At 44.9% G+C, this 24692-nt stretch overlaps 1 protein-coding gene across 5 annotated transcripts in view; it reads right to left on the bottom strand.

Annotated features, from left to right (window-relative positions):
* The window catches only part of Atg16 (Autophagy-related 16), a 221586-nt gene that overhangs the window by 65715 nt on the left and 131179 nt on the right, over window positions 1–24692 (bottom strand). For 2 of the 5 annotated variants that reach the window (XM_077416788.1, XM_077416790.1), the window contains one exon: window positions 6584–6697. The exons of the other annotated variants lie outside the window; for them this stretch is intronic. In XM_077416788.1, the coding sequence (XP_077272914.1) occupies window positions 6599–6697 (99 nt within the window). In that variant the 3' untranslated portion in view covers window positions 6584–6598. Of the gene's footprint in view, window positions 1–6583; window positions 6698–24692 lie in introns of those variants that run through there. 5 annotated transcript variants of the gene reach the window in all.

Raw genomic sequence — 24692 nt, 5'->3', positions numbered from 1 at the left:
AAAATGACGGACAATTCGCGCTTATCGGGAGACCGCAATTCCTCTGGTCGTTGGTTTCTCTTTCTCTTGTCATTTCGTACCGGTAACTCAGAGTGGTCACGTATAGACAAACTGTTAATGGAATTAATAGTTTCAACCAGAAATTTACTCGGAATATCGAGACATTACCGGAGACATGTAACCAATAATTAAATCACGGTCAGCTCCCGAAAGGCTGGAAATTATGTCTCGCTGCGAATGCAACATTCTCATCCGAATACTACTTATTATTCGCGTTTAGAGAAGGATTGTGTATGTTATTACTCTTGCAGTCGTAATGAATGACGTTTCGAAATATCAGTTTAGAAATTCCTAAGCGGTTCTACATTAATTTACGTTTATTGTTAGATCCAAATATTAAATTATTAATAATAATATATTAAAATTTATCTCTCAATCTCTTTAACATATGAAATATATGTATATATTTACAATATTTTAATTTAATTGCAAATGTACATATATTTTCATAATAATTATTATAACAGACTATTATATAAGTTTTCAATTCTAATTATTTACTGATGATTATTTAACGTTTTATAAATATTTATTACATATATTTGTATACAAACGCACAAAAGTAAAAACAGAAATTTCACCCGCAACATCTCAAACTAAAATACATCAAAGTTATACAAGCGAATTATTCATATCGTCTATTTTGTCATATCATTTGATGTCATGCTGCAACTTGCTACCCAGAGATTTGTAACCGCAATCATTTCCGCAAAATGTACGATGCGGCTAGTTCATAATTCCCTCGAGGAAGAGACAAACATTTCTCTCTTTCTTGCAAGTTTTCTCATCAGGTAATCAGTTACGCTAAATACATTGTTATTTTAAACCAGCAAAGAACGATCCTAAATATTAACTTTCCGATTCTGGTGACATTCACGAATGACAGTATTTAGCGGTAGTTTACCAGCAAAAATGTTCGTCAAATTGCAACAAACAACGATGGTAACTAACAATCTACCGATATTAACGTGTTTCCCCTGAAGGAGATAAGTTTAGTATCCTACCTACTAACGTTTCAACGAATGCGCGAGTATATGTACGGAGGGAGCGGGGGAGAAGGGGCACAGAGAGAGAAGAATCATCGGCGCGTGACAGATTCATGCATGGGCGTTTTTCAATGGATCGATTAGATCGACATGCTGTCTTATTTATATACGCCCGCACGCGCACCCGTTCGGCACGCTTAAATGCTTCCACCTGGTTTTATCGATAGCCTCTTGAATTATGGTACCACCCACTAACAGCTCTCGATCGCATAAATTATTCAGTATCGATTCCGCACCTGTAATGGAACAAATCAGTCCCCGTGTAAACAAGATGGGACGTATTCGCATTGCAGTCGTTTCGCGGTTAATTCGACCTCCCGCGATTCGCGGTAAACACGCTAATAGAATAATTTGTGATTCTCGACATCCATATCTCTTATCTTTACAGCTGTGTTAATTAACGTCATATATACTTTTAATTTTTATTAACAACGATACCGCAGGAATATTTTACATACACACACAAAGACGGAATAAAATCGTTATCTTTGAAACAATGCTAAATAGGAAAGAAATAAAGCAGTGGCCAGAACGAACAACGAATAAAATTTTACACGATATCAAAAAAATTCGGAGCTAAAGAAATCTTTATTAATTATATGTACCTAATTTTTCTTCAAAATCTACAGCGTTAATTTTTTATCAATGTAGAAAAAAACGGACAAACCAATTATATATGAGATACAAAGGTACAAAGAGATATATTACCATTTCTTTCGGTCCACGTCGGAGTGAAAAATTTACGAGCTGGTGTGGTGTGTCGCGTGCGAAGTCTCTGCGCGCTCTTTTTTTTCCAATGGGCGAAAAAACCGCAATCGACCGTATATGCACACGTGTAATTGGGCCTGTGTGATGGTCGCCTCGCCTTGTTTTGCCCGCAGTCTACTACCTCGACCCGTTTGCCGGCCGTGCCGAGTGAGCCCGCACAGTGACGGCGGCGCGGCGCGGCGATTGCATTCAATTTGCATCCGACAGATAAAAGGCGCGGTTAACGCGGTTATACAGCGGCAAATGAGGAGGGAGGGGAGCGAACGAGAAAATCGGTAAACCGATATTCCAGCAATAACAACGACGCGGGCAAGAAGCCGTCGCGTTGCCGGAGTCTCGCCGCAACCTGCCTTCAATTCCATCCCACTTCAGCTACGCATCCTGCTTTAACTACAGCACTCGCCTCTCCACCGTGGGCACGCCCTTCCCGGTGCAGGCGCGATGTACCCTCCGGTGGTGAGATGCCGAGGTTTGAGTTTATTATGATTATGAGGCGAGCGCGGAGGTGAGAGACTCACGACTCTCGAGAGACCGGCTTTTCTTCTTCGTTCTTCCTTTCTTCTTCCTCCTACTTCGTCCACCTTCCTTTCCCCGACCCCGCGTGCCTTTTTCTTTCGCTTTCTCGTCCACCGATTCAAGACGTTTCGTTCCTCCGCCGTATTGTGAACGTATAGCCGCCTGAGCACCGAAGGATTTCCTTCCTCGCGATACTCCTTTTTCTCTCTCCTGCTATCCTTGCTATCCAACCGTCGGTTTGTTTCCATCCATTCTTTGTTTGTCCATTCCAGAGTCTTCGGCCGCTAATCGCAGAGGTAAAATGAGATTCTAGGAAGCGGAATCGAGGATGCGCGCCCCGACGCCCGAGCTATTCTTTCAATGAACCGCTTGCGAGCTTCCACTCTCCGCGGTCTCGCTTTCAATGAGGGCGCCGTAAAAAGTTTTCCAAGTGCTACTGTCGATGGGTCGGGAGAAGAAATTGGGGTACGAGGCGGTAGCAGCAGGTAGCTAGTAGCGCGGCGCGAGAAGGGTCAGACTCGTGAGTCGTGGAAACTAAGTCTAATCGGGAAAGGGAATAGACCGAAAACTAGCCCCAAGTTTACGCTCGCCGCTTTCACCGTCTTAAACTCCAGGCGAAATGTACTTTAACTCTCGCGAAAGTTAGTTAATTTCTGAACGTTTTCATAGAAACACCAGTTCTCGGCAGATTGTATACGGGATTAAATATTATTTTTGCGCGTGTCATTTAATTAAGAATCGCGTGTTGATTCATAATATTTTTCAGCGCGCGGCGCTATATCGCGATGAATAAATCAATTGATCGCTAATTGAAATCCAGCTTTCAACCCGCAAAGTGAACCGATTTGTATGCATCAGAGCGAGGGAGGGGGGTGGGCGACGTCAGCAGCTCGCGTAGAAAAACAGGGTACAATGCGAAGTGTCGAGTCACTCGACAGTGGCTCTTTATCCCGGGATCTTAAGCCACTGCCATTGCCGTTTCCTTAATCCGTCGCGTACAACCTCGCGAGAGAAAAAATACATCTTTGTGTTGCACCGCGGGCGGAATATAGCGATAGGAACCCGAATAGCTGGGAGGGATAGCATACGTGGACCACGCTTCGATTTCGATATCCGCGGACCGTCGTCGCTTTCAATATCACGGCTACCGCCGACGCTGCAGGCCTCGCGCGATGGATACACAATGCGGGCTTCGTAGAAACCCGGCGCAACAACAACGATCGATCGGTAAGGATCGACGATGACGGTGCGTGTGTGACGCGAAAGAAAAAGGAGAGAAAAAAAAGGAAGAAGAAGAAGTAACGAGCCATAAGGCTCGCGATACAGTTACCGCGATTCCCCCTATGGGGTTCTTCTCTCGTTTGCCGAGTCATCGTCATAACATATCGACGGCATCGCATCACGTATGTTATGCTCGAAACAAGACTCGTCGGAAGCGAAGCGTCCGAGCGCGATAAGTCGTCGTATACGTGTGTAATACACGGTTCAACGCGTTATCGCCAATTTTTATCGTACCGTCGAAATGAAGGGGGGCACAAACGCGCGCGTGAAAACGCACACCGCGCGACTCCGTCGACTCATCATCGTTCCTCGGCGGGTAATTGCCGCGGCAGGTTGGACAGGTTGAAAAAATAATTCCTGACGAATCACCGCGAACTCGCGGCGATTATTATCGTTAATTAATGCAATCGTCGTAACCAAAACGAAGAATTTCAGACATGCGACAGTCGGCTCGCCGAAGATTTCCGGTGGAGACACGGATACGACACGCTTATCGGTCGCGAGGGTAATAAGACGACGCGAAGGAGAGGCAGACATAGCGTGCAGATATCGCGTCGCGTGTACATACCGCGCGAGGAGAGCGAGAGACGGCTCAACGGCGACGACGGTTAAAGGCAGAGCGAGGGAGAAGCGAATGTAAGGGTATGCGAAACAGCGAAGCGAGCACTCGAGTAGATAAAGGAAAAAGGAGAAAAGAGGCGGCGAAGACTGATTAACGCGCGGCGTCTTGTCCCGTCCACCCACCCGCGTCCGCGCGGCGGTTTGATTCGAAGCGATAAACAGTTTATGAAGCAGCCGGACCGAGAGTAATAGATTAGATGCGTAAAGAGAGACCCAGGGGGGAGGGAGACGGAGGAGGGGACGAAAGGGGCCGCGGACGAGGGCAAGGGGGTGTGGAGAGCGCGGTAAACAATGATAGGTAGCCCTCCCGCGTCCGGTAACTGCCGCCACCGCGCTCTAACATGGGAGCTCATTACGGGGTCTCGCGTGAGCGCATCCACCTATAGTTGATTGCATTATAATACGATCTGGTACCTCCTTCGTCGTCAAGTGGCATTGCCGCCGCCGCGCGCCGCGCCGCGCTGCGCTAAAAGAGATCCGGAGCTTCTTCAGGCGGTCGTTGATATTCGCGCGTAGCAAGAGGAGGCTTCGTTAAAATCGTTAATCGGACATAGACTAATGGACGCGGTCAACGCGTTAATGATTCGATGGTTCAATAACGTGGCTGCGAGATAAAACAGGCAGACGAGTCATAGTCGGTGGTGCCAGCTATAGTCGTAGACGTTACGCTGCAGTCGTGTACGCTTGCTGCGCGATTACAACTGGGTAGATGGGTAACTGGTATAAATGCATCCCGAGTACAAGATCTTCTCGTTGTCGCGGAGTCGGGAAACTAGGTTGTTCGCCCGTTGTCACATCCACTTGCGGCTAGGGAAAGCAGTCGGCTGTCTTCCACGTTGGTGGATTGCGTGCGGAATACCCAGTCTCACGAGACGGCAACTGCCGTCGAGTAAAGGAAGTAAGGGCGAGAGGAAGGTAGAAGGGGGCGAATGTGCACGGCGGCCTCGACGTGCCCTACGGTGTAACGCCAACGTTGATAGAAAGAACGGGAAAGGTGAGAGAAAAGGGGACACGGGGTTGGTTCTCCGAGGGGAAAGAAAACGAAGCTATGACCATACTTTTCTTGTCGCCTCCATTCACGTGTCATCAGTCACGCGGGTAATGAGTGTCGGAAATACAAGGTTTCTTGAGCCAAGCGGGGGCTGTTTTCTCCTTCCGCCCCCTTTTTCCCCTTTTCCATTCTCCGTCCTTCCGCTCGGCTGACTACTCGACGCTATTTATTATTGTCTATAGGCGTATACGTGCGCGGAAAGTAAAAAGCGCGTATCTCTTCGGGGTAGACGTCAATGTGCCTAAGTACTCGCGAGTCGTGCGTACGTGCGTGCGGAGAGATGTTCGTCATATATCTGGCGTGGAAATCTACCAAGTGATTTCGCCCGCTGCGTACTCATCCATGCTTGACACCGCATCGGCCAGCAGGTAAAGGACAAATGGAGAGACAGTCTGACGAATGATACTTACGAGCTGTATCCTTTCGTAAAAGCGTGCGACTTGTAATGCGCGAAATATAGCACATTGCGAAAGAAATTCAATAATAAATTTTCCATTATTATTAGGTCAAATTCATAACAATTTAGAAAAAATTCATGCTATTTAAAAAAAAAAATTATCGAGAAGAATGTTAGGCGAAGAGTATGCCACTCAATTTGCTGGATGGTAGAAAATTCGTGTGAAACGTGCCTCGCATATTTACATCTTTGATCAATTTTTCACGGTACAATTCCGCCGTTGCGGCGCGGGCTAAATTCGTTCGTCTTTGCTGGCCAATTTACTGTCAAAATTTAAAATCGAGCGCCATTTAGTATCTAAATTCTCATCGTACATTGATATATGTATAATAGTCTAGCCGTCTAGCGTATAAATTTCACACGCGTATCGTATTAGGGAGCAATGATGGGATTAATGTCGTGGTATCTAAGGCGAAAATCTCATTTATAACGGCGACGTTGTGTCTGGAATATCTCAACCGGTACGTTTTTCCATAGAAATTGTACCTTACGGAATTACGGTAAAGTAGACTGCGCAGTAAGCGCGAAGGAGGAGATATAAAGTGGCACTTTGCTTCCAAGAATCCTCGATTCTCTCGACTCGATATGACACTCGAGATCGTCCTTTCGTTCTTGATACTCCTCTCCTTGTCATTTCTGTAGAAGGTAATTTAAAGCGAAGAGTCTCTCTAGTTGCAATTTTGACACCGTCTTGCGCCAAAAAGAATATAATAAACAAGAAATTGCTTACCAGAGCGGAAGAGCCAGACGACGTAATGAGAAGCCGTACGAGAAGTATTTCTTTATTAATACGATTATTTAGTTTTCTAAGTCCGTCGAATAAAATTTCATTATCTGTAACCTGTCCTCTCGTCCTTCGACATATCCGCGATTTTTCAATCCGATGAATTTTTCTTTCTGTAATCGCATTTTTTTTAATGTGAAAGAGCACCAAGTCGGTTTTCTCGTGTCAACTATTATTATTAACGAGCGATTTGCATTAAATCTCAAGGACGCGCAGGATATCGATACAGCGACGATAAAGCGACGTCACGAGACAGTAATCGAGCGAGAGACGCGGTGATATGGCCCCGGCTCGCATTCTCTTATAAATAGAACTGATGATTAGGATCGGTTAATATAATTATAATCTGCAGGTAGCTGAAGTATCGCGATCGGATTACATGCCGGTCATTGGGCGAGACGGTGCGATGTCCGCTGAAACCAGATTCTGAACGTGCCCTTAATGAGACCAGATTAATTACCGAGCCGTGCTATTAAACGCATCTACGTATCGTGCACTTAACTTAGAACGGAACGGAATGTAATTCCTCGCTGCCGTAATTGTCAGAGCTCTCTCGCTCGTATAGTTGGGCTCTTGTGATACATTTGGGAAAATAAACGATGCGGCGGCGCGATGCGCGATCTCGAATTATGATAAAGGCTTAACGACGACGACGCAATTGTTTTAATAGTACGTGATGTCCGCGTGTGTGACTGACTGCGACGCGAGATCAAATGGGGAAAAACATATTTAAATAGAATAAATCACTTTTACTTGGCCAGTTCAAATAATAAACAACAATGGAAATATTAATCGACTCTACTGCCCATTATAATCGCCAAGACAATACGACCACGATTTGGTTCGATTAGTGTCAAGACGCCCTTTTAATCAATATAAATTGATGTAATCTTTGATACTTATATATAAGCATCTCATTTAAATAATTAAATTTATTACAAAATATATTACCTCAGCCAAGGTTCAAACCTGGAACCTCCCTCATTCCGTGAAGGGTGTCGTACCAATTCGACCATTGAGGCATGTGGTAATATTTATCGCAATAACCTGCATTAAACTAAACAATATTATTCCAACCATATAGTAACTGCGCGCCAAAAAATCGTCAGACTTGAAATACAATTTTGGTTGGCGTAGTAAATTATTTTTAATAAACATAATATAAGATGGAAACACCAAAATTTTTAAGTCACAGGTGTATATTCAAACAGATTAGATCATGGAAAACTTATTTAATTAGCATTTCAGTTATCAGAGGTCGAACGGCCGGTGCCAATCGTCAAACTGATAACGAGATACCGGGTGGACCGTACCGCACGGACCATTTAAATTGACTTGCATAACCGAATGAAGCGACAATGCCGCCACTGGCCGCGGTTAAGGTTGAAAGCCAGTAAAAACATGCATCTATTTCCATATAACAGGTTTATATATCAGGCCGTCACCGACAGCACGTAGTTACATTTGAATACGATGTCCTAAAGCCGAGAGCTACCGGCAGTTCAACGCGCTCCGGTACGTGTACACCAGGGCACGAATTAGGTCCGTGTGCATTTAGGCCGACGAGAGCACCCGTGCCCCGTACCCCGTATACTCCGCGTGCGCGCGCGCGCGCTCAATTGCACTCCACCAATTGCAAAATGCAACTTGGCACTGGCCGAATGCTTGACTTCGAGTAATTTATAAACGACATTAAAGTAACAATGTGGAATGTTAAAAGGCTGGTCCTCTCAACGTCACTAATGTGACGTGAAATAGCAGCGCTCACGAAAACAAAAAAAAAAGAGGAAAAAACATTTAAGAAACTGTAATACAAATATTCCATTATGTGAACGATGTTTGATAAACTTCATTACGTAGGATACTTCATCAAACGCGTCATTATGCTACTTCGCTTCGTATTGCATCACCATTTAATCTCCTTCTACAAATTGGTTTTATAATTGAATTCTATTTGATTGAATTAATTAAATTGAATTCAGAAACAAGAATAAGACCTTTATAGATTTTAGAGAGAGAGGAGTAATAAGGTTTGAGCATTTAAAATTTGCAAATTGCAAAGACAAATTACCTGCGCGTAACTGTATTACATTTATATTAGTCCTTTTTGCACGGCGAAGCGCAGCAAGCATCGAAACGTGTTTCGCGGAAAACGTAATAGTCTCTTTAAGCTTCATTCAGTGCATGATCCCGTGATGTACTGATACAGACTGACATTTTAATCACGTTACAAGCGAGGCGCGTAAGCGTGGCTCCTTCTGCTTAAAGCGGAACTGCTTTCGTCCCGAGACGATTGTAGAATCACAGCAACGAATAAAGTCAGGTATGCCAAACGTCCGTTGCTATGAGCGTCTCTTAAAGTTCTCACGCATCAAGGATCACGCGAACTAAATGGGAAATCTCCAAGGGCACAGTCGCTGTTGCGTTATTTCTCTCTCTGTAAATTTGCCCAACGTTTCATCTCAGAATAACGCAAGAATTAATGTTTTTCGCCAAGTATAAATAAATAAATAAAGTAAAAAGCAGACGTAAAGTATCCTTATTTAATCAGTTGCCCTTAGATCTCTCCTCTAACGTCAAATATATTTGTTTATCTAAATCTAAATATCGCGCGCATGGAATTATTATATTTTACGTTATGTTTTTAACGTTAGTTTTTTAATTCTAATTCCAATTTAGATAACACGTGCATACAAAATAATTTTTAAAGTGTTTCTGGAGTATTTTAATACATTCTATTTTATCAGGTAATTTATTATCGTCTTTTATGCAAATAAATCTTTATGTAATGCTAATAAATATTTTCGCTTGATAATATTAATCGTATTTTCTTCTTTCTATCGCACCGCCTCTTTAATATTCGATCTTTAATCGCGCCAAGTTGTACTTTTGTAGAACTCGGGCAATTAAAACTAGCCGGTTGTTCATGAAGCTTATGCTATCGTAGCACAAGTTTGTACAACAAATTACTGTTCACAGTTACATGCCACGCGCGTGTTTCAATACAAAGAAACTGTTCCTTTCCCCAAATCGAAATCACTGAAAGTACCAATATTAACAAGCGCTTGCCTTTTATACAAGAACTTTTAGTATTACTATTTTCATTTTGTATAATCTGTAAGATGAAACTCTAACTGTTGCAAGTTAGTATCCACCTCACTTAATAAAATGGATTACTATCAAACGTGTGAGGAAAAGCAATGTAAAATTATGTGAAAGTAAAATACGAATATATGAAGCCAAAGTCTCTGGAATAAAACTCTTTTACGCGGTTGTTTTAAGCAACAGAACTACATGCAACAAAGTTATTTCGCGCACGCATTGCATGCTGAGCTCGTCAAGAAAAAATACAGGCCCCTTAATAAAGAATGAAGTAGAAATTTTAGATCCATATGTGGATAGAATACGTTAATGACTGAAACTAATGCCTTTCCTGTTATAAGTAAAACTCACTGCTGCAAGAACTAATGCTAATTCTGTGTAATTACTTGTTTTTAAAGACTATCTCTGCAACATACACGTAATGAGTTGGCTAATGTTTCACGAACTGTAACAAAATAAAAAAAATAAAAAAACGAAAAGAATTTATCTCAAAAGCAGGATCGCGCAACATGCAGTTGCTATGCAACTACTATGGTATGTACTAGATATACCATTATACACTTTTTCCCTTAGTGACTATTTGATGATTTCACAATTCATTTTATTTTGATGGAAATTAAAGGAACTAGATAAATGTGCGAAAGTGAAATTTAGGGGTATATTTATACGACGTTTTGTAATAATATCTCGGTAGTCTAATCAGGGCAAACTTTAACTAGAAATCTTGAAAAGACTTATAATTATCCGGTGAACCACATTAAAAAAATGGAATAAAAATTAATAAAATAGCAGCTTATTAGGAAAAAATTTGCTATTATTACAAATTTTTTTTTAATGCATGCGCCGCTATATTAAAAGCCTTTACGCCTCAAACTTAACAAACTTTCAAAGATTTTCATCAGTTTATTTGATCCGCTGCGCTGTACGGCACGCTCGAGAAATAATCGCTCAAGATAATAGAAACGTACAGCTATAATTGCATCGTTCGACTCGAACGTCCATCGGGTTGCAACACAACGTTTACACGTTGTGTCTGTGCGCTATATAATTCTCAGGCCGGCAGCCAGAATAAAGCACCGTAAACCGTACTGACGACCTTTTTTGCGGGCTTTACTTCCCGTTTGTAACGGCGGAAGCGACGATCGATGATGGGCGCGCACACACAGTGCACGCCGCGCGAATCGTTACGGTCAATTACAAACAATGTAAGACGACCGCCGCTCGTAGATACAGGCGTGCCGGTTGAGCGGATGGCTGTATACAGCTACTCGTAAATTAATTATTATCAGAAACTGCATTATCTGACCGCCTTATCTGACCGGCCGTGGACCGTGATTAAACACTTAGAGCGAATACATGCGGGGAATATCGCGGGGAAAAAAGAGAGAGAGAAAAAAAAACAAAAGACGTCTGCGGGATACTACGGCAGGTACTACGAGGCAAAGGATGGCGTTCGCGCCTGTTATAGCGCTAGAACAAACGACCGCAACGTAATTATCGGGGCTGTGGCCGCGACATGTAGCGAACGAGGCGGCGTGGAAAATATCCTTAAAACAAAAAGAAAGGAACTGATGCGACAAGCTGAAACAGAGAGACACTGACCGACGCGGAGCGGAGAATAGAGAACGGTGGAGAGAAATGGAAGGAAAGAGAGAGTGAGAGAGTGAGTGAGAGAGAGAGGGAGAGAGAGAGAGAGAGAGAGAGCAACCTTTGTCAACGATTTCGAACGTCGTCGCAATGCGAGCTATGCGACATGCCGGTATTGTATATACCGGCGGGCCGGAGTTTGCGCGGCTGGGCTTGCTTATCGTTTATCTCGAAATCAAAGCGCCGTGCATGGATAGAGAGAATTGCACGTATGTGGGTGGTCAGTTTCCGAGTTTTTCGTTTCGGGGAAATGCCGTGGCGCGGCGGAGAGATTCGAGAGATTTATTGTTTCAAGAATGGTATCTCACGCAATATCATGTTACAAAAGTCGACCCCTCTTGTATATAATGCCGTGTACTTTTATTCTTCGAAAAAGTTATACACATCTCGCGGAAGAGAAACGCAGCCTCGTACAATGTATATGTAGGGTCGTACCTTGTGCGGGGGTTGTGTTTATTCATCGATGGAAATTCATCTCTATTAATATTTAACGATGTAACAAACTGTATCAAATTGTCGTTTCGAAGTTCAATCCCTGTTTATACAAATTATGATTCAAAATTGCCCAAGAAATTGGAAATTACGCCGTATCATCGTGAATAGTTATGTACACCAATCCATAATTTACGAGTTTCGAATATCATCGTAAAATCGATCTCACAGAAGATCATGTAACTGACAGCGCATAGTGGAGCACGCTAATAGGTTTCAGCGTCGATACAGCGAATATATTAAAGAAATCGATTTCCCTTAGACTCGTATCGGGAGAAGGAAACGGAAGAAAATTTTCGCGTAGCGTAAAATTTCGTTGAGTGCAAAAAGGCGAAACCGACTATCACAGCCCCAGGTGCAGCGTAACAATTTGAGGCACGCTAATTTTCCGAGGCTTCTCCGCAGCGATAACAATCTCGCTCATTGAAATGTATTCCTGCGGTGGGATCTGCCTCTCTCTCTCTCTCTCTCTCTCTCTCTCTTTCTTTCTCGAAACACCAACCATGATAATTATTCCCGTGGCGCATTTAGAGACGCTAGGCTCGGCGCGATTTACATACACGTAAACAACTCAAACGCAACCTATATTTAGCGTATTCCGATCGGCGTCCCTACGAGCATAAAAGGTATATACGGGACAATCGACAGGGCGCGGGCGGTTCGTTAAGACAGACGCGGCACTGGACCATTATGCACCATTCTCGCTTTATGCCGATCGCGTATTTATCCGACGTCACGTCGGACCTTCTGCTCCGTGCCTCCTCCCTCGTGTCAATCGCGATCCGTGCTCATCCGATTAAACCGAGCGCGACGCGCGCGTCCCGTCCCGGCCTTAATGAACCCGTCCCCACGACTATTCCCCTTTTCCCTCCCTGATGTAAATAATGAATTATACGAGCCGGACGTTTCCTCGCTCCGCGCGCCCCGCCACCGCTCGCCGTGACGAGTATCGTCAGGGATATCTCTGCTCGGTGGCACGATAGCGCGCGATACGCGCCGACCGATATTGCATCGCCAAAAAAACAAAAGCATCGAGAGGCGCAATGATCCATCCAGCGACCGAGGTGCGCTTTTCGACGATAACGAGTCTCGAGGGTATTCGAATTACTCCCCGAGACTCGTTATGAGTCGTTGTTCGAGAAATTAACGATAGGCGGATATATTACGTGACGAGCGAAGCCGTATCCCCGGCTGTATCAGTGTTAGGTAACCGTGAGTTAGCGCGGACGTGTTAGCGAGCGATGTGTTGACCGTGCGCGGAGCTACGAGGCAGAATCGGAAAGGAGAAAACGATAAAGAGAGAGGAAGAGAGAAAGAGGAAAGCGACGAGAAAAGAGGACTTCAGCTATGAGCGATACGCGCGGGGAGAGACTAGGAGTATAGACATATCCTCCCGTTCCGAGTAAGAGCCGATAGATAGAGGCTCTTCGGCCTCATGTCCCTCTTTTATTTTCTGCCCTGCCTTTATCGGCCCACCTCCCCTCGGCGCGCTCGCGCGTGTAAGCCGACCCTCCAAATGAATTGCATAACATTACACGCGACTGCCGACGATATGCATCGTGCGCGCATCGGAGTCGCAGCGAGCGAGCGCAGCGACTCCGGACCACTCCGGACTCGTTGAAGAGTCATCTTATCGCGGCTACGGCCGCGTTACCTGCGAACGCGCGTCAGATCTCGCGGCACGGCTCGGCGCTGCGTATAGCTAGGCGGACAAACGAGATTAGAGCGCGGAGCGCTTCTCGTAACCTGTTTTCCACACATGCGCTTCTTATTAACGTGATATTGCGCTCGGCGTTGCTCGGCGGAGAGATGAAATTCAGGCGATGCGCAACACACGTGAATGAATGGGTTTCCCAGTCGCGCACCGCGCGGCAACGCGAACGAATCTGTTCGCGTCGCGATCACATCGGGGGATCCGCGAGTTTTAACATCCTGTCGCGGCGAACCCCAACCCGGTCGATTCTACGTCAAACGTCGAAATTTATGTTTAACAATCGACACCTCACCGCGCTACGCAACGGAAGCGAGATACGCCCGTGGCGACGGCTATCATTTTACACCTGTCTCTAGGGAAAAAGCCGCTTCCGCTTACCGCGAGCGAAGCAAGATTAAAAAAAAAAAAAAAAGAAGAAAAAACGGAAACGTCAGCGTGCTATAACGGACGGGACGTAGGATTCCGCACACGTATCTCCCGACTTGATTAGAGACACTCTCGCCCACTCTTTGCCCACGTAAGTTTTATCTCGCCTTTCAACCGAGAACAATGAGCTCATAGAGCTTCCGCTTCGATGATTTGAAAAAGATATTGGGGGAGAGTGGGTAAGAAGAACCTGAGCGCGCCGTTACCGTTAGTCTTCCACGGAGGAGTCCTCTGACTTCAAAGTGACGTGGCACGTATCCGTATTTATAATCATTAATCTCGAGAATACTATTACCGCACCTCTTCCGTAGCGAATCACCGGGATTCGTCCCGTAAAAACGGACAAACGGTCAAAGAGCTATATATATATATATATATATATATATATATATATAATCTCGAAATTAAATTAATTATATAAATCAATTTCATATATAAATCTAACAAGTGACATTCTTCCTCCCGCGTGGGAACGGCTGACAAACTGCGTATAAACAAAACTGCGCTCGCACCAGTGCCGAGCGGTACACAGACTTGAATTAGTTATGTAACGCGGAGAAGAGAAAAAGGCGGCCGGGGGGTCGGTGATTTACGCATTCCGCTTCTGCCAGGCGCAACAATGGCAGGGTGACGTGTCCGAATACACACTTCCTCTTTCTCCCTCTCTCTCTCCTTTCTTCGCGGCCGCGCTCGTCCCTGTCTTTCACGCTCTGTGCGGTCCCTTCCTATGCCCGATGAAGGCTTCTCGCTCGCTTCTCCTCGCGTTCCATCTCGCGCTCCGTCACTCCCACTCCGAGCGCTTCCTCTTCTTCTGGCCGGTTTCTCGCGGTTGCGGTGCGGCCTTGCAATGCTGCAGGCACGGCCGTAGAACCATGTCCCCCCTCTCCGCCCCTCAACCCTCTTGCCTCGTCGACACCATCCATACACCGGTGCCACGCTGCCGCTGCTGCACCGTTGCAGCTGCAAAAGCAACGGAGGCGGCCACGGCCGCGGCGGCAGCAACAACCGACGCACACCATCGCAGCGGGGCATGGGCAGCGAGAGGTAACTACGAGGTAGTTGCGCAGCGGCGCTGGTTCACCTCGTAGTACGAGGACGAGACATTGGCCTACCACGCTCGACCTTGCCAGTTCGTTACTCTTTCCCCGCTTCTCTTATGCATTATACACGGCTATCCGCCTCGGCCCTGTGTCGTTGCCTCTCCCGTCCCGTCCCTTCCTTCCGTCTCTCCCTCGGCGTTTCTATATCGTTTCTGCTTGCCTCGTTGTATCTCCTCCTTCTCCTCCTTCTCCTCCTCCCCCCTTCCTCCACCCCTTTTCTACGTGTCTCGGTACTTCCCTTTCAATCTGCCTTCCTTTTCGTCTATTTTCCCTAGTCCATCTCGTTCCTGCCGGCTTACCCGACGCGCGATGTTTCTCTTTCATTCTCCCCGTCTTTCTTCTCCCCCTCCATCTCTCTCTCTCTATATATATGTATATCTACGCGAGGATGCGATGGTACGGTGACGAGTGGGTAAGGCATCGTCATCGTGCGATCTCATTTATCGCGGCTGGGCCCCCCTCGAATCCAAGCAGCCAGCGGCGGGACCAGAGATGACAGGGGAGAAGAAAGCGATTGCAAACGCGGGAGCACAGGGAGCAGGTAGTAATGATAGCATAGCGACGACGGCGAGATGGCAATGGCGAAGATTATCACCGCTGGTGACAATTGCGGGCCGTCATTGCACCTACACGACACACATCGGCGATTGCGAATTATAATCAATTAACAATAATATATCGATCGTATACGCGATGACGTGCATACATACGCATATATAACGCAAGATATGCATGACACGCATGGTGCGCCGTCGCGTCGTCGGGGTTCGTTAACGCGGCGCTTCGTGCCATTACGCGGCCTCCGAGACTATAAATTTTACAAATTGCCCCGATCGAATCGTAAAGCGATGCCGTGGCGGCGAGAGCCGCGTCTTATAAGCGAGAATTTCGCGATGGACCGCGCCGCTACCATTTCATCGATGCGCTTTTCTCTCCGCGCGATCGATTAGAAGAGACGCGCCCCGAGCATACGCTGCAGTGGGACAGAATTGATTCTAGCCGGCCAAAAATCAAAATCGTATTTTTTATTGTATACTTACGATTAAATTAGCTTTTAAAACGGTAGAAATATTCGGTTTATAATAAACATTATTTCTAAAAATTTGCTGAAAATAATTTTAAAAAACTAAGATCAAACTTGTTTTTTATGAACTGTAACAAATAAATATATTCGGCATTTTAGCTGGTAAAAGTTCAATTAATCTGAAATATTTTTTACTAAATATTTCCACGATTTTACACGCTAATTTAATCATATAAAACAAGAAATATACAATTTATTTTTGGCCGGTTAAAATCAATTTTGGCCCACTGCGCCGATGGTGCGGCTCCTCGTTAATTGATCGCGATCGCTCGGCTAGAAAAAAAAGGAGACATCGCAGAACAAACGGCGATTATGATCGTCACGCTTATAAGAGAGAGAAAGGAAGGAATATCTTATTAGCGTGAACGTTTTACATCATTGTCGTTTTCACTCGTGACGGCACGGCGTCACCTTTCCCAGGGTGCAGTGGCACAATGTTTGTCCAACTGAAATTGCTTTCGCCGCGATGTATTTTCTTATAAAACAGTCCGTGCCTGGTGTCACGGTAAGATTTCAATATAGAACGGCGCATTGAGCGACGCTTTGAAATAAAAATCGTCGGTGACTCGGCGCGGAGTGGTTTTTACCGAGCGATAATAGGAACGGGCGATTCTCCAAAATGTTGCGAAGCGGCATATCTATATCTCGTAATCTGCATCGGTCGGCGTCGTCGTCGGCGCGAGCCTTATGCGCGATACCTTAAATTACGTCGGTTTCAGGCTCGCCTCGCGAAAAAAATCAATGTAACCACATTATACCGCGCCAGCGATTTTCCGCTTCGAATGCCACAGGGATTCGCGGCGTCGCTATTCGCGCATCGGATGAATAGACGCAATAAGTATAACTGCACGCGATAGCGAGGCGGCGCTCGCGCTCACGCGCGCTCGTATAAAGTTTCATTATGAGATTAATTCCACGTTATGTAATTATAGTCTCGATAACTTTTAACGTCGTGCTCGCGCTCTTGCGAGAAGCCGCTAAATCAAATATCGCGTACACCGCGGCGCCGCGTCGAAGCGTTAATTGAAATCATTAGCCGCCGCCGCTGCCGCGCCGCTTTTATCCGAATTATCCGCGCCTCGCGTTAAACGATAACGCGACCAAAACGACAAAATTCCAGCCACGCTCAGCGCGGTCCGATCCGCAGAAAATCGTACGGTCTCTCCCCCGTGCAGCGTATATCCTTTCCAAGCGACGGCGGGCTCGGAGAGCGGAGATAATCGAGACGAATGTTTCGTTTAAAGCCCGCCGCGATCAAATTCCTGCGGAAAAAAAGGAAGACGGTGAGAAGCGGAGGGAGAGAAACCCGGGAGAACGGTCTCTTTGCGGTAAACGATCGAAATCTCTCTTTCCGCGGACTTAACGGTGACAGGTACCTAGTTCGTGTCAAATCGTAAGTCGATATCCCGCCGGCCCCGTCCCCGTGCCTTCCATCACGGCCCGTCCGTCGCAGAGATATCCCCTGGACGCGGAGGATGGATGTCGAGGCGCCCGGGTTCGTTCCCTACTACCCGGCGCGGGTGCATTGAACCCGCTCTTTCTCTTTTTCTTTCTCTCTCCTCTCTCCTCTCTCTCTCTCTCTCTCTCATGCCGCGAAGGCGCGCAACGACGAACGCATCTTATGCTTATAAACCGTAACGACACGTGAAACTAACGGACTTGGCTCACGGCGCGCGTCTACACCCGCGGGAGCCGTGTGTTCTCGTACGATTCCCGTCGAGACTCGTTTGGGATTACGCATACGCGCGAAATTATGGGAATACGTATAGAGGGAGAGAGTGAGAGAGAGAGAGAGAGAAAGAGAGAGAGAGAGAGAGAGAGAGAGAGAGGAGAGAGAGAGAGAGAGAGAGAGAGAGAGAGAGAGAGAGAAAGAGAGAGAAAGAGGAGAACGATGGAGAACGGAATATTCAGGAGACGAGCCCTCATCCCGCTCTCGCGCCGCACGATATAAAAATCCAATGATGAATCCCCGCGTGCAAAACGCTGCGCCGCGCGCGGCGCGGCGAGTGCGTCATTCAAAAGAGATAATTACTAGCTCCTAGTACTCAACAGTGCGATAGAGTGCAACATCTTGGGACGGGGCCCCTTCAACAAGAAAGTAAGGTGTTCCGCACTCGTATATTACGTGCTGTAATTTCGAGTCATAATTATACCAGACAGGAACTCTAATTAAAACTTTTCATCACAGCCCTAAATGAGTATAACACTTTGTAATTTAAAACGATACCGCATAGTGGTAATAGTTGAGAAAAGAAATGTGTTTCCGCACGATCGGCACACGTAAACAGGTAATACGTACGTATAAATAGTATAAATACATATGATTGGTAATTAGGTGAGAATATATAGACACGTACAAAAATATAGATGAAAAAAGGATCTGAACGTGTTAAACGTTCGCACGCGTCGATTCAACGGATACATCGCTGCGTAATCTAATGGATACGTAACGTGTACGGGGGGTTAAGAGGACATCTGTATCGAAGATAAATGTAACGTAGCAGTCTCTCGAGGAAGCGGTATAACAGCGTTACGTAAAATGAAAGCTGCAAACAGTTTCTAGCGGGATTTACACAGGTCATCGGTGGCGATCAATAATACACAGCGACGACGAAGTCGAAGCCGTGTTCTCTCGCGATCCGGTTCGCTCGATCGGCGAAACTTTCCCCCGATCAATATTAAGTAAATAAAGCGAGAGAGAGAGAGAGAGCGTCGTTTCCAAACGAGCACTTTGATCAATCGAGGTGTACAGTCGAACGCCTCTGTGCCACGCCGCGTGCGTCCCCCTTCCACCATATCCCATCCGACAATAGGTTCAAAGTACTTTTCCAATGGGTGCATTTGCAATTCGAATTCCAATTTGAAATCGAAGCCTGCCGGCTAGATAGTTCCCGACCGTCGATATGCGCCGATACGATCGCCGCCATAAGGCGAATTCGCACCTCGTCATTCCGCGGCGCGAGTCCCTTCTTTTTTTTCTCTCTCCTATTTTTCCCTTCTTCTTTTTACTTTTTACCGATGATAATGTTCCATCAGACTGATTTCATACCTCTCGGCCTTTGGAAGAGAGGGGGGGGGAGGAGGCCCTCGTCTCGTTCTGGCACGAAGGCGCGCTTCCTCGCGCGCCCGAGTCAATGGCAGCGCGGCGTAATCGATGGGGTGCGCGATGCACCGCGCCGAACTTCTATAATTTCTAACCGTCTCGACGTGCCGCTGCTCGATACATATCACCGAGGGAAAATGATACCCGCGATAGCGCCGCGCCGATAATTTTCAAACTGGCACGTACGATATCATCGTGTATGGGTTCAGTCACGAAGTCGAACACGCGGGGCTCCACGCAGGAAGGCAGGAAACCGATCGCTCGATTCTGCCGCGGGATTGATTCTTTTCGTACGGCGGAGGAAGCGCTGTCTTCGCGGGTAAATACCAATGCGGTAGCCAACAGTCAATTTCAGATAATAAATCTGAATTCTAATGGATAAAATTCGAAACAAATTAACTTTTTCTTATACGGCATTATTAATAATATATATCACAAGTAAAAAATGACAAGATTACCGATCGCGTGTATTGAATAAAAAACAAGAGAACGCGTGCGTAAAATAGGGCCCGATAAATGTGGAACTATACGAGGATCTGTTTACAAAATATACTTTAAAATAATCTAATAATTATACAAGTGTATATACATAAAGGAATAAACATATTTCATACATACATTTACGTTAATAAATTATATAATCATATAATTTATCATATAATCAGATATCATCAATGTCTAATTGAGGAAAAATGTACCTCGCTCACAAGATTTAGATTCGCGATAAATCGCGAATTTCGCAACGTGTCATTTAAAGCTTTGGATTACAAAGCACTTATATATCTATATAGTTATCGTTAACTTATAAAAAATATAAATTGCTGTCACATCGGTGGCTTTTTATTAACTTGATTGGACGGTATCGCGATTATTTCACTTTATGTACGTTGTAAAATTTGGGAATAATAACGATAATTTCGTGGTTGGCACTGCTGGGAATATCTAATTATTTAAAAATCAAGAGTAGTATTACGTTTCCTTTTAATATTGTTCCCGTGCTAATTGAAAATGAGAGAGAACAACGATATTCGATTTAAACGCGGCATATTTCGGCATAGTAATTTCGTACAGCGAGCAATATCTATTATTGAAAAAGTCAGTGTAGATATTTCTCATTAACTGTTTTAACTCAATATGGGATTTTATTTATTAAACGATAAAAATCTCATCTTTTTTATTAGTTGTTTCTGTACATCTAAAAATAGAAAACATCAGCCTGTTTATCCGTATTTAAATCGAATAAATTGATCTCTATCCGGTTCTGTTAATTACTTTTAATCGTTCTCTTAACGAATGCTCTTAATGTACGTTGTTTTTAACACGTGACGCAAATGATACGGCAGCCGTTAATAGGGTATGATCGAAGCGCATGCAAATTGGGGTAACTGCGTGCGTAGTCAATTTATTGCGACGCGACCGCGGTAAAGGAAATTAAACGTAATATTGCGGACGAACAATAATTTTATGGTCAAACGCATTACGACATTTTGATCCTGCCCACGTTGCGGTCGAAAATAAATATTCCACGCGCGACGTTAAATCGTTAATACGCGTTGTACCGAAGCCATTTGGGGAGTAGAAACGTGGTTTGCGTTAGCTGTACAACCTGTCGACTGAAATTCCCCGTTCGGTCGTCAAACTAAATTTGATATGTGCAACATCCTATCGCGGCGCCGAGATATCCCCGTCTGTATATACGATCATCACAATGGTGCTGAACGGATTGACTGCTCGCACAAAATGTGCGTGAGATATTTATTGTAAATCGCTACCTCTAATGCGAATAAAATTTGCGACCAAGTAACGTAATTTATAAATAAACAAAAAAGGTTTTTAATTTACTTATTTACTCTTCTCACTGTGTGTGTGTGAAAAAGATCATGGAATAAAACATTCTGTTGCTTATTTTGAAAGTTGGCTATAAATTGTCACTTATAGATTCCATTAGTAAATATCGGATGTAACGTAACCATTTAACGAAAAATTACTTTTTCTCGAACCCAAGGATGAGATTAATCGTTTCCCATAATTTTTTAGATGCCGAATCTTTATCAGGCACTGTAGAACTGTAGAAAGTGCCTATTAGAACTGTTAGTTTTTTTTTTTGTATAATGATGTGCCAATTTTACAGACGCTCAAAACAGTCCTTTTTGCAACTTTAACTGCAAGTTTCTCAAAATTATAACGTGATAGAGCAATTTGATGGTAAACGAGAAACGATTTTTCTCCTTCTTGTGCACTTTCTGTTCAACAGTGTAATATGAGTATAACACAGGAATTCAATTTACTACCTATTCGACTTAAAAATAAGAAAATAAGAATTAAAATTCGTAGTTGATTAAAAGAAAATTACAAAAAAATTACAAAAAAATCACTCAATTCTCTTCGCGGATATAATACAATTTGAAATGTTTGAAGTATTTTTCATTAGTTATACAGCGTTGGAGATGGAAAATGGATAGATCGGCTGGAGATGGAAGATAGAAGCTTCCAACGACTTAAATTTTTCACGAGCCATTTCCTTGCGTCTTTACATTTTTAGTCGGCTATCAAGGCCCGAATTAACGGCGAATCCTCTTTAACGTTCAAGTCTACACAACTATCATCATATCGCGCGATGCTACACGGGACGTTGAACATACAAATGGTTTTATTTCCGGTTACTATATTTCTCAGTAACAGGTAATAAACGTTAGCCTTTATCGCCCCCCGTTTTAAACACCCTGTGGCCACTCGCGCGGCCGGAATGTAAATGGCACTTTCGTCGTAGTTTCTTAATCGTAGTACCGCCTATCAGCGTCGCTCATAGCAAAAATTCCACCTCTGTGCACCGAATCGGTTTTATGCGCCTGCGAAACGCAGCCGCGCGTTTCTCTGCCCTCTAATCAGGCACGAATCGATAATGCGTGTCATTTTACAATTACAATAACGTTACGCATCGCAACGGCTGAGGCGGACAATATATTTAAGCACCAAGTTGCGCGCCGATATAATGAATATTAACGAACATTAATCGATCAGTAACGGTAATGCATCCACGACCGATAAACGATAAACGCGCATCGCAACGTATAGCGTTATGATCTGCGGCGTGATCGTGATGAAGGTACGCCGGCCGACACGTTTCGCCGATTATTAAACTGCGGTGTAAGTTAAGAAAATGGGCAGACAGTTCGTATCAAGACCGAAACTTGAGGGACGATCGGAAATATTTTCCGAGCGTGCTTATCCGCACGTGCGCCGCATTCGCCTTGCGTTTTTCCGCGTTTCTTCCAACGTTTTACGGCACCGTTCCAACGTGAAAGAAGAGCACGTGTCGACGGCGGGGTCGTGAAAGAGGAAGCATGGTAGATCAGTCACGATCGAAAGAAGAACATCGCTACCCTCTCGAGAAAATAATACCGCAAGGCTACTCGCAAGAAAAGTTATTATTGTTAGAGAAAAAAAGCGGATAGCATTAAATTTAATTTTTCGCTTTAGAGAAATCGCGTATCTGCCCCTTTCGCGCGATACGGAAGGAACCTCGCGCAACAAGCCCAGCTATAAAATCTAATTATTAATTAAACATGAAAAACAAAAATGAAAAAAGATGCAGTATTACCGAGAGTATTACACAATTATGACGCATGATGAGAGATAATTTTTAGCAATCGCAGCGACTGCCTCAAAGAGCTAATCTAATTAGTAGAATGATATTGATTATCACGTATTTATGTTGGCCGCGTTTATCATGCCACTGCTTTGTTATTAATTAGATATAATTACGTGATTGTTCACCCGTTTCATTTCACACGTATATTTCGATTAAACCTCCTATTCACACATATGATAATGGTCTTCAATGTTAAATGTTGCAATATAATTATCTTCGATAAACACACAGCCTTATTATTCCCACGAGAGAGAGCAACATGTGTGATGCGCTCTGTAATATTATTCTATAAATACTTAAGATTCAAAATATAAGCACAAATAACAAGCGTGCAATGATATACTACAGGGTTTCGCCCTGCATCGAACAATGGAGAATTATATCTGTGCGCGGCGCTCAGGCAAGGTATATAAAATGAGCGAATAGCAGAAAATTTAATAAGCCGCCCATGCGAGCAACATTTTCTCTCCGGGCCGAGATCGACTATTATCCAATCACCGTAGCGTTCCCTATCATGCATACAAGTTATGACTTAATCCGCTGGTTGCGAACGTTAAGTACCGAATCGCACGAGGTAATGATCCTCCGATCGATGACGATCCACTTCCAGGCCGCGGTGCAGACAGGCGATGCCGTGCGTACAATGTATACGATGAAGAAGAGAGAAAGAAAAAGGGAGAAAAAGAGAGAGTCAACCATAACAGGGGTACGTTACGTAAAATACGCGCGGTCGACGATACCGATCTTCCGACCCGATCGAATCTTGAAAGTCTTGAAACGAGGCTGAGGAACGAGACTGAGGAACGAGGCTCGCTCCGATCTCGTGCAGACGCGCGCGCGTGCGGATCTCCCGGATCGTCCGAGCACGTCGGACTTTTCACGTTCGCGTGGCCCTTGGCTAGAAGAAGACTCGCTAAACTCCGACTCTACGTAATTCGACGATTGACGGATAAGGGATCGAGAGTAAACCCGCGCCTAACGCGGCTCCGCTTAGCGTCCGATCCTCTTCTTTTTCCTCTTCTCCCCTATTCTCGTAACGTTCATATAGCGCGGGGTCCTTATACATAGTTTTTCCCTCCGGGGGGGAGTCGACGAGCGCGAGAAAAACGCGCGCAATCCGCCCACTTCCGTCGTATCGGTACTCTCGGGCTGCGCCGAATAGCTGGTATTTAGAAGAAATCATGAATGAACGTTGGTGGCGGTGTATCTCCGATTGTACCGCGTGCGCGCGGCTCTGATGATTTTATTTCCCTTTTGCGGCACGTCGCGTGTGGGGAATTTATCATTTCGGTTCACGACAGACGGTGTCGGCCCAATGATCGGTTGAATCGCGATTTCAGCGAAACGACGCGATATCGAGACGAAATCGTGCATATGGGGAAAGGGAAAAGCGAGCGCCGATATTGTCTCGCAATTACTTCGCGTCTGATCACGCGCCGCTGTCTTGTATACGCTTCCACGATTTTTCATCGCACACGCGCGTGCGCGCGTCCGATTATCCTCGCATGGTATTCATAAGGATATATCCATGAAGCACTCCATCGAACAACGGAATTATATATAATCGCTATAATACCTCCGCAACGCGGCGCGAGAGAAACGAAGATTCACGTGGAAGAAATAAACTATGAAAAGGCTGACATTCCAAGGATAAATTCCGTCAGGATTTTATCGATGCTCCGCAGGAACAAAATTATACCGACTCCAACATGCTGGAGAGACTGATTGCGAGAGAACGATGCTGTTGACCCCGGGAGTAACTCAAATAATTATGTCCCCGCGTTAAAA

This window comes from Temnothorax americanus, unplaced genomic scaffold, assembly GCF_048541705.1.
Source record: "Temnothorax americanus isolate GAGA-0224 unplaced genomic scaffold, ASM4854170v1 Scaffold45, whole genome shotgun sequence".
NCBI classification, from domain to species: domain Eukaryota; kingdom Metazoa; phylum Arthropoda; class Insecta; order Hymenoptera; family Formicidae; genus Temnothorax; species Temnothorax americanus.
This window is presented reverse-complemented; position numbering and strand designations above follow the sequence as displayed.